This window comes from Colobus angolensis, unplaced genomic scaffold, assembly GCF_000951035.1.
Source record: "Colobus angolensis palliatus isolate OR3802 unplaced genomic scaffold, Cang.pa_1.0 Scaffold395, whole genome shotgun sequence".
NCBI classification, from domain to species: Eukaryota; Metazoa; Chordata; class Mammalia; order Primates; family Cercopithecidae; genus Colobus; species Colobus angolensis.
The window spans coordinates 615,200-626,592 of NW_012117321.1; the positions used below are offsets into that span (position 1 = coordinate 615,200).

The 11,393-nt window shown below is 36.7% G+C and overlaps 1 protein-coding gene across 1 annotated transcript in view; it reads left to right on the forward strand.

Moving 5' to 3' along the window:
* Window positions 1-10,636, forward strand: part of LOC105521077 (zinc finger protein 736) — a 44,195-nt gene extending 33,559 nt beyond the window's left edge. The window contains exon 4 of the mRNA XM_011955118.1: window positions 9,135-10,636. Within this exon, the coding sequence (XP_011810508.1) occupies window positions 9,135-10,192 (1,058 nt within the window). The 3' untranslated portion in view covers window positions 10,193-10,636. The remainder of the gene's footprint in view (window positions 1-9,134) is intronic.
* The last annotated feature ends 757 nt before the right edge of the window (window positions 10,637-11,393 follow it).

The window sequence follows — 11,393 nt, forward strand, 5'->3', positions numbered from 1 at the left end:
TTCACTTATGAAACTTAGTTTGGCTGGATATGAAGTTCTGGGTTGAAAATTCTTTAAGAATGTTGAATATTAGCCTCCACTCTCTTCTGGCTTGTAGAGTTTCTGCCGAGAGATCTGCTGTTAGTCTGATGGGCTTCCCTTTGTGGGTAACTCGACGTTTCTCTCTGGCTGCCCTTAACATTTTTTCCTTCATTTCAACTTTGGTGAATCTGACAATTATATGTCTTGGAGTTGCTCTTCTCGAGGAGTATCTTTGTGGGATTCTCTCTGTATTTCCTGAATTTGAATGTTGGCCTGCCTTACTAGGTTGGGGAAGTTCTCCTGGATGATATCCTGCAGAGTGTTTTCCAACTTGGTTCCATTTTCCTCGTCACTTTCAGGCACACCAATCAGACGTAGATTTGGTCTTTTCACATAATCCCATATTTCTTGGAGGCTTTGTTCATTTCTTTTCACTCTTTTTTCTCTACACTTCTCTTCTCGCTTCATTTCATTCATTTGATCTTCAATCACTGATACTCTTTCTTCCAGTTGATCGAGTCAGTTACTGAAGCTTGTGCATTTGTCATGTAGTTCTCATGTCATGGTTTTCATCTCTGTCCGTTCTTGTATGGTCTTCTCTGCATTGATTATTCTAGTTATACATTCATCCGTTCTTTTTTAAAGATTTTTAGTTTCTTTGCGCTGGGTACATAGTTCTTCCTTTAGCTCTGAGAAGTTTGATCGACTGAAGCCGCCTTCTCTCGATTCCTCAAAGGCATTCTCCATCCAGCTTTGCTCCGTTGCTGGCGATGAGCTGCATTCCTTTGGAGGGGGAGATGCGCTCTGATTTTTTGAATTTCCAACTTTTCTGCACTGCTTTTTCCCCATCTTTGTGGTTTTATCTGCCTTTGGTCGCTGATGGTGGTGATGTACTGATGGGGTTTTGGTGTGGGTGTCCTTTCTGTTTGTTAGTTTTCCTTCTAACAGTGAGGACCCTCAGCTGCAGGTCTGTTGGAGTTTGCTTGAGGTCCATTCCAGACCCTGTTTGCCTAGGTATCAGCAGCAGAGGCTGCAGAATGCTGAACAGCGAGTGTTGCTGTCTGATTCTTGCTCTGGAAGCTTCGTCTCAGTGGTGTATCTAGCCGTGTGAGGTGTGAGGTGTCGGTCTGCACCTAGTGGGGGATGTCTCCCAGTTTGGCTGCTCAGGGGTCAGGATCTGTTCATTCTCAGATCTCAACCTCCGTGCTGGGAGAACTACTGCTCTCTTCAAAGCTGTCAGACAGGCACATTTACCTCTGCAGAGGTTTCTGCAGCTTTTTGTTTAGCTATGCCCTGTCCCCAGAGGTGGAGTGTACAGAGGCAGGCAGGCCTCCTTGAGCTGTGGTGGGCTCCATTCAATTCGAGCTTCCAGGTGGCTTTGTTTACCTACTTAAGCCTCAGCAATGATGGGCGCCCCTCCCCCAGCCTCCCTGCCACCTTGCAGTTAGATCTCAGACTGCTGTGCTAGCAATGAGGGAGGCTCTGTGGGCATGGGACCCTCCAGGCCAGGTGTGGGATATAATCTCCTAGTGTGCCATTTGCTAAGACCGTTGGTAAAGCGCAGTATTAGGGTGGGAGTTACTCGATTTTCCAGGTGTTGTGTGTCTCAGTTTCCCTTGACTAGGAAAAGGAATTCCCTTCCCCCTTACACTTCCTAGGTGAGGTGATGCCTTGCCCTGCTTCAGCTCTCACTGGTCGGGCTGTACCCACTGACCAGCTCCGACTGTCCAACACGCCCCAGTGAGATGAACCCGGTACCTCAGTTGAAAATGCAGAAATCATCCATCTTCTGTGTCGCTCACGCTGGGAGCTGGAGGCTGGAGCTGTTCCTATTCGGCCATCTTGGTCACCCGATCCTGTTCTACAATTTCTACTGGGTTCTTTTTTTTTTTGTCTGTGTTCTATTTTTGTTATTGAGCATACTTAGTATCATTATTTTGACATCTTGGTCAGATAATGCAAAGATCTTCTTTTCTTAAAGATTGAGTTTTGGAAATTTCTTCAAGTGGGGTATGTTTCCTGTTTTTTTTTTTTTTTTTAATGTCATGTGATCCTTTTATGAAATTTGGAAACTTAAAAACAGCCATCTAATCTAATGTTTAAAGACTTGCTTAAAGAATGGCTATGGCAATGAGCCAGGCTATAGATTTTTTAGTGCTTCACAAACATGTTCTCAGTTGTGTCTTTGGACTTTTGTGTGTAATTTCTAAGTTAAAGAGATTTTTCCTCATTTTCTTTTCAGATTCTATAATCTTTTGCTTCCCTAGATGACTGTGGCATGGCAATTCCTCTAGTATTATAACAACATTCACCTTTCTTCTAGCAGATACAGACTAATTCTCATTACTCCATCATTTTCATATTAAGGGAGAGAGACTATTAATCAGAACTTTTTTTTTTAATTCTAACGTGTGTTAGCCAGAATGGTCTTGATCTCCTGGCCTCGTAATCTGCCTGCCTCAGCCTCCCACAGTGCTGGGATTACAGGTGTGAGCCACTGCATCCGGCTTATTAATCAGAACTTTAAACAGATCCATTGTTTTAGATTTCTCCTGAGGATAATACTGGGAGTTGATTGTGTTTTACTTAGACCAATTGCTGTTGAAGGAAAGAAAGGTTGTGTTGCAAAGTCTTTAAGCTAGACCTGGTTACCTTCTGCAGCATAGAAAATATTACTGGAATATGAAACGAGTGGAAAGAATAGCCATACACTCAAATTAGGTCTGAATGATTTAGCAGATAACACATGTGAAAGGTCCAAAGGTGAAGGAGAAACCCAGAGTTTAAAATGTGGATTGGGAGGCTGTTCTCTAATGGAATTCATTCTTGAAAAGCCTCTTACTGTCAATGGAGGACAATTTTTTGATGTATGCTTATTAAGCTATTGAATTCTTTAAGTCTTTTATCCATTTAATCTGCTGGTGCATTCACAGTGAGAGATAACTCCTTTTTATGCTGTAAGGATCTAAATAATCTAACTGTTCTTCTATTGCTTTGAGGGATCTGGAAAATTTGTGCAAATTTTTGGAGACCACTATTTTTTAAGCTGTTTTTAAAAATCTGTGCGCTATGTTAGATGTCTGTGAGAGGAGTAGGGAGACATTGAGATTTGGTTAAGAGATTTGAGAGAGGCCCGGGACAGACGTCATATGTTTTCTGCTTTATAGTTTCCAGTCAGTTGATCATACAGAAATTGAAAGTGAGAACTTTTATCAGAGCACAAAGCATCTGATTAAGTACAAGAAAATCTAAACGTCTATTTCACTTCAAAAGTATATTTTTCTTAGTAGGAACTAAGCTTAGAAATTTAAATTCTACGGTGAAACCCCGTCTCTACTAAAAAATAGAAAAATCTAGCCGGGCGAGGTGGCGGGTGCTTGTAGTCCCAGCTACTTGGGAGGCTGAGGCAGGAGAATGGCGTAAACCCGGGAGGCGGAGCTTGCAGTGAGCTGAGATCCGGCCACTGCACTCCAGCCTGGGCGACAGAGCGAGACTCCGTCTCAAAAAAAAAAAGAAATTTAAATTTTATATGACAGATGCCTCTACTGTGGAATAGTTGATTTTATCTACTCACCTCACAGAATTCCAAAAAACACTAGTACCATAGGTTACTCAGAACACTCTCCAGCATATAATAAACTCCAAATTGTTACCTATTTCTTAATAACTTATTTTATAATTTATAAATAATTTATAATCTTCTTTACTATGAAGACTACTAGAGTTGTCATATATATGTTGTTCTTTCTGAGTTGCTGTATAACAACTATGCCTGTAATTTCACAAGTTCTGAGGTAATGTGCTCAAATGTATATGTTACATAAAACATGAACTAGATAATTAACAGGCACACCATATATTGTAATCTTTGATTTATATGTGTAAGTTTACTGTGTACAAAAAGTTACTAGCATTTTCATCAACTTTTCTCAAACTTTGTCTATGTGATTATATAAATTTATTTCTAATTGTTTATTTTATTTCACACCATATTGTACTGTATTTATGTTGTTTATATTATTTAGTAATGTAATACTTTGCTTCCAGAGGTTGCCTTACCTTTACATTTTGTGCAAAAATAGCAGCTATACATTAATGACATAATAAGTATGTCCAGTATTATTTAAGTGCCTATTCATATTTTCTCATCAAAGCTTCCAGCTATTTAATGGTCAGTTAAATCTGTGATAATGGTTGGAAGTGGGTAGGGTTATGAAATTGTAGATGTTTTTAGAAAAACTTGTGAATGAAAATGAATCCAAGTGTTTCATGTGAAGAAGTTGAGCAATTGCTATCATGCATTCCTGTCTCATGGCAGAAGATTTTGAAGATTAAAAAATAAAATAATCAAAATGTTTCCTCTTTCTAAAAAAAAAAAGCTTTTTATGAATGATTATAATGCATTTTCCATAAAATGTTATTGCTTTCACTGTATACTAGTAATTCAAACTTTATTGTCTTTAATAACAATGACATGAAATCAATCTAGTTGCCCATCACTGGTGGATTGGATAAAGAATATGTGGTACCTATACACGGTGAAATACTACACAGCCAAAAAAAATTATGATCTTTGTAGCAACATTGATGCAGCTGAAAGCCATTATCTTAAGTAAATTAATGGAGAAAAACAGAAAGCCAAATACTGTATGTTTTTACTTATAAGTGAGAGCTAAATATTGAGTATACATGGATATAAAAAATGAAAACAGTAGACACTGGGAACCACTAGAGGAGGAAGGGAGGAAAGAGACAAGGCCTAAAAAGGTACCTATGGGGTACTGTGGGTAGTAGTAGCAGTATCCAAAACCTTAGCAATACATAATGTACTCATGTAACAAACCTAGACGTGTGGCCTCTGAACCTATAGGAAAAGTTGAAATTGAACAAAAATACCAAAATATGTGCTCTTTATAAATGTGCAGTCACAGTTAAAATGCATGGCTATCTAGAATAATTATTTTTTAGTAGTACACTATGTTGATTCAATATTTTTTGGTTAATTTTTTTGTTAAATTTTGTTTCACTATTTTCTATCTTAGTGGCTCATGTTTTACAGTAGACTATGTCACATTAATTAATTGTTTTTAAGTTTTTATTTATGTATTAAAATTTTGTATGCCAATATTTCAACTCTGTACACATTAAACCAATGTTTGGACAAAAGTCAGATGTTAATCAGTCATACATATGTTGCCAATATAATTATTTCTGTATTTGTTTGACTGTGTAAATATTACCCCTATTTTATGACTTGTATATTTGCTTTTTTGTTGTTGTTGTTGTTGTTGTTAGTAGTCAATGATTGTTTTATTCTTAATTGTAAGAAATACAAGGGCCGAGGATGGTGGCTCACAGCTGTAATCCCTGCACTTTGGGAGGTGAAGGCAGGCAGATCACCTAAGGTCAGAAGTTCAAGACCAGCCAGGCCAAGCTGGCAAAACCCCATCTGTAGTAAAAATATAAAATTAGCCAGGTGTGGTGGTGTGCACCTATAATCCCAGCTCCTGCAGAGGCTGAGGCAGGAGAATCACTTGAACCTGGGAGGCGGAGGTTGCAGTGAGCTGAGATGGCATCACTGCAGTCCAGCCTGGTCTTCAGGAGCAGAACTCTGTCTAAAACATAAAAGTTAAAAAAACAATATTTTATACTCTTTAATATTTTCAATCACATATTTAAGCTTTAAGTATATTGACATTTTTAGCAACATATCTTTAGAACATTTTATTTTGTAAAAGAAATATGCTATACACATGAATCCACTACTTATTTTTCCTGTTGTCTGACCCTTTACAAACATCATTCTATTTTCTATTTTTAAGGATGTAACTGTTTTAGATATTCCATGTAAGTAGATTCATACAGTATTTGTGTATGTGTAGCTGGCTTATTTAGCATGTTGTCTTCAAAATTTGTCTTTATAATAGGTATTAGAAGATTTCCTGCTTTTTAAAAGCTGATTAATATTCCCTTTTTTGTATTTTAAATTATCCATTCATTTGGTAAGGAAAGTTTAAATTGCTTTTACCTATTTTCTTTTGTGTATAATACTTCAGTATGGTGTACAAATAACTCACTTGACCATATATTCAAGAGTTTATATCTGTGCTGCATTTTGTTTCATTACTTTGGTGTTCTACCTTTATACCAGTACCAAAGTTCTTTGATTACTGTAGGTTTGTTTTGTGTTTGGAAATTGTTAAGCATAATGCTTCCAATATTTTTCTTCTTTTTAAAGATTGTCAGGCTTTTCATGGTCCCTTGAGATCTTACAAAATTTTGTGTTTTTTTTTTTTTCTTTTTGGAAAAGTAAAATTAAAAATTGAAAAGGGGTGTGTTGAATGTGTGGGCCACTTTAAGCAGCATGGACATCTTCACAATATTATGTCTTCCAACCCTTGAAAAAGAACATGCTTAAAAGTATGTTGCTGGCTGGGTTCGGTGGCTCATGCCTGTCATCCCAGCACTTTGGGAGGCTGAGGTGGGCACATAATGAAGTCAGGAGATCAAGACCATCCTGGTCAACATGGTGAAACCTTGTCTCTACTAAAATACAAAAAATTAGGTGGGCGCGTGGTGGTGCATGCCTGTAGTCCCAGCTACTCGGGAGGGGAGGCTAAGGCAGGGGAATCACATGAACACAGGAGGTGGAGGTTGCAGTGAGCTGAGATTGTGTCACTGCACTCCAGCCTGGTGACAGAGCAATACTGCATCTGGGCAGGGCGGCAGGCAGGGGAGAGAAAGTGTTGTTTTATTTTTATGTGTTTTGAATTTTTCAGCTTTTCTTCTGCTATTGATTTCTAGTTTCATTCCATTTGGACCATAAATAATTGTCTGTAAAATTTCAATTTAAAAAATTGTTAAGACTTCTTTTTTGATGTCACAGGTCATCCATCTAGAAAAATGTTTCATGAGATATTGAAAAGATGTGTATTCTGCTGTCTGTATACATTTGTTAGGTGTAATTATTTTATAGTGCATTCAAATTTTTTGTTCCTTCATTGATATTCTGTCTTGCTCTATTTATTACTGAAAGTGGGATGTTGATGTATCCTTCCATTATTATATTGCTGTCTATTTTTGCTTCAGTTCCGTCAATGTTTGCTTTATGTGTTTGGGAAAACTGTCTTGTATTTATAGGTTCTCAGTGAATGAACCCTCTTACTATAATTGAATGTCCTACTTTGTCTCTTGTGAATTTTGACTTAAAGTAAATTATATGAAATATGACAGTTTTCAACTTAATAAATTGTTGCCTCTTCTCATTTGGTTAACACTTGAATAAATTGTATTTTTCATCCTGCCATTTTCAGTCTTTTTTTTTAATTAGATCCGAAATGAGTCTCTTGAAGACATATAGTTAGATCTTGATACAGATCTTGATATAATGATACAGTTAGATTTTTTTTTTCTTTTCATTTTGAAGAATACTTTTGCTGGATAAGTTTCTTGCTTGGACTTTTTTTTTCCAGTGCTTTAACTATGTCATCCTACTCCCTTCTTGCCTGAAAGATTTGTGTTCTTAAATTTACTCATAATCTGGCAGAAGCATGCATATAAATAACACATCTCTTTTTTCTTCCTGAATTCAGATTCTCTTCTTGTCTGCGACTTTTAAATCATTGCTTATGTTGTGTCTTGTTAGAAATCTCTTTGTGTTAATCTTAGTTGAAATTTGCATAGCTTCTTGATTTTGTTATATATTTTTTTAAAATGTTGAGGTATCAGTTTAGTATCAGTCTTATTCTACTCTTCTGTTCCATAATTTTCACTTCTTTTTGTGCTTTTTATCTTGTTGCTGTTAGTTTCATTTTTGTTATTTCATTTTGTTTTGTTTTTTTTTTTTCCATTTTACTCATTGAGCATCATTGAGATGTAATTTTTATTTTCTAGGGTAACTTTTTTTCTTTTAAAAAGTAGATCTAGACTTTAATTCAAATTGTTTCATGTAATTTTTACATCTCCTTTTTAAAATAAATGATTTCTGGATATTCATTTTTATCTTTGAGCCATATTATCTTGATGTTTTGTATATGTTGTAATGTTAGGTTGCAATTTGTATAATAAAAAGCCACATGTCAAAATATTTATGAAGTGGCTTTGACCTGGGGTAATATGGCACCAGGTTTTTAGGCTAGAAATTCTTGGAGTCTCTCAAACCTGTTTTAAGGATGTGTCTTCTCTGGGCTTGTGTGTTTTTTAGTTTAAAAAGATTCCCCATGGTTTTTTTTTTGTTTTGTTTCTTTTGTTGTTGTTTTGTTTTGAATGTTACTCCTGTTGCCCAGACCAGAGTGCAATGTTACGAGCTTGGCTCATTGCAACCTCCACCTCCTGAGTTCAAGCGATTCTCCTTTCTTCTGCCTCAGCCTCCCAAGTAGCTGGAATTATGGGCACCTGCCACCATGCCCTACTAATTTTTGTATTTTTAGTTGAGACGAGGTTTCACCATGTTGGCCTGCCTGGTCTTGAACTTCTGACCTCAGGTGGTTTTCCTGCCTCAGCCTCCCAAAGTGCTGGGATTACAGGTGTGAGCTACTACTCCTGGCCATTCCCTATATTTCTTACTGAGATCCTGTAGTCACTTGCTATACGCATTGTCTGCCTAGGATACTGAAGTCTTTCATCTCTTGTAACAGTCATTTACCTTTGGTCTCATCTGTCTGAAACTGTCAGTGTATACCACCTTTCCTTTCAACACTGTCATGGAATATAGAAATTAGTCTTTGATAAGGTCTCAATAAGCCAGAAGCATGGACACATGTGCCACTATTTTATTTATTTTTGGAGGGGGAAGACAGGAGTTTGGAGTCTATAGTTAGAGTCATCATAGGATGAAGAATGATTGTGCTGGGTAAATATGAAATACTTTTATTACGCTTCTATGTGGTTCTTGGCATTTGCTCACTTGGCATGCTGCAAATGCTTAACTGGTTCTTAGACTTCTCGCAAAGGCATTTTGGTCAGTATATTTCTGTTAGGTTTATATGTCTATAAGAATATAGAGCCTGTGGTATTTTATTGTCATTTTGTTAATGTACTTTGTATAATTATATATTTGTAAAATGTATTCACCTGAGTCTAATGAGGGAGAATTTTTTTTTTTTTTTCTCCAGCTGGCTCTTTTCATTTTACTGCAGAGATACTGCCGGAGCATGACATAAAAGATTCATTTCAAAAAGTGATTCTGAGAAAATATGGAATCTGTGACCTTAATAATTTACATTTAAAGAAAGACAACCAAAGTGTGGGTAATTGCAAGGGGCAGAAAAGCAGTTATAATGGCCTTCATCAATGTTTTTCAATTACCCATAGCAAAACCTGTCAATGTAATAAATTTGGCAGAGATTGCCAGTTGTGCTCAATCTTCATGGAAAATAAGGAAATTTTTAGCACAGAGAAATGCTACAAATGTGAAGAATGGGGCAAAGACTGTAGGTTGTTCTCAGATTTTACTAGACATAAGAAAGTTCATACTGCAGAGAGATGCTACAAATGTGAAGAATGTGGCAAAGCCTTTAAAAAGTTTTCAAACCTTACTGAACATAAGAGAGTTCATACTGGAGAGAAACCTTACAAATGTGAAGGATGTGGCAAAACCTTTACCTGCTCCTCAACCCTTGTTAAACACAAGAGAAATCATACTGGAGACAGACCCTACAAATGTGAAGAATGTGGCAAAGCCTTTAAGTGCTTCTCAGACCTTACTAATCATAAGAGAATTCATACTGGAGAGAAACCCTACAAATGTGAAGAATGTAACAAAGCCTATAGGTGGTTCTCAGACCTTGCTAAACATAAGATAATTCATACTGGAGAGAAACCCTACAAATGTAATGAATGTGGAAAAGCTTTTAAGTGGTTCTCGGCCCTTACTAAACACAAGAGAATTCATACTGGAGAGAAACCCTACATCTGTGAAGAATGTGGCAAAGCCTTTACCCGCTCCTCAACCCTTTTTAACCACAAGAGAATTCATATGGAAGAGAGACCTTACAAATGTGAAGAATGCGGCAAGACCTTCAAGTGCTTCTCAGACCTGACTAATCATAAGAGAATTCACACGGGAGAGAAACCCTACAAATGTGAAGAATGTGGCAAAGCATCGAGCTGGTTCTCACACCTCATCAGACATAAGAGAATTCATACTAGAGAGAAGCTCCACAAGTGTTAAAAATGTGGAAAAGCCTTTAACAAGTCCTCATACCATTTTCAACATCTGAAATTTAATCCTGAACAAATGCAGTATAAATGTAATAACGATGGAAGAACATTTATCATCTTAGAGGGTCTCTAAGAACTTTATGTGTTGCTTATTATGTAATGCCCTTCTTTTTTTTTAATCTATGTTAATTTCAAGTCTGTTTTGTCAGAAACTAGGATTGCAACCCTTGCTTTTCCTGTTTTCTGTTTGCTTGGTAGACTTTTCTTTTTCCCCTTATTTTGAGCTTATTTGAGATGGTGTCTCGATTAAAGCATACCGTTAGATCTTGATTCTTTATTCAGCTTGCCATCTGTTTTAATTTGGTTATTTAGCCCATTTATGTTTAAGGTTAGTATTCATATGTGTGGATTTGATTCTGTTATTAGGATCTTAGCTGGCTATTTTGCACATTTGTTTATGTGGTTGCCTTATAGTGTCTGCAGTTTGTATACTTTAGTGTGCTTTTGTAGTGACTGGTAATAGTCTTTCTTATTTAATGCTTTCTTCAGAAGCTCTTATAAGACAGATCTTATGGTAACAGATTTTCTCAGCATTTGCTTATCTGAATAGGATCATATATATTTTTTAATTCTGAAGCTTACCTTGGTCAGATGTGAAATTCTGTGTTGGAATTCTTTTTTTAAGAATGTTGAATATTGGCCTCTAATCTCTTTTGACTTGTAGGATTTCAGCTGAAAGGTTCGTTGTTTTTCTCATGGGCTTCTTTTAGAGGTGACCTGTCCTTTTTTCCTGTAGCTGCCTTTTAACATATTTTTTCTTTCATTTTGACCTTGGAGAATCTCATGATTATGTGTCTTGAGAATGACCTTCTCATGGGGTATCTTACTGGGGTTCTCCACATTTCCTGCATTTGAATGTTGGCCTCTCTAGGTTAGGGAAGTTCTCATGGATGTTATCCTGAAATATGTATTTCAGGTTGTTTTCATTCTCCCCATCGCTTTCAGGCAATCTCTTGCATCATAGATTTAGTTTCTTTACATAATCCCATATTTCTTAGAGGTTTTGTTCATTCCTCTTTTTTGTTTTTTCACTATTCTTGTCTGTCTTATTTCAGAAAGCCAGTCTTGAAGCTCTTGAGATTCTTTCCTCTGCTTGGCCTATTCTGCTGTTAATATTTGTGATTACATGATAAAGGTTTTGTATTGTGTTT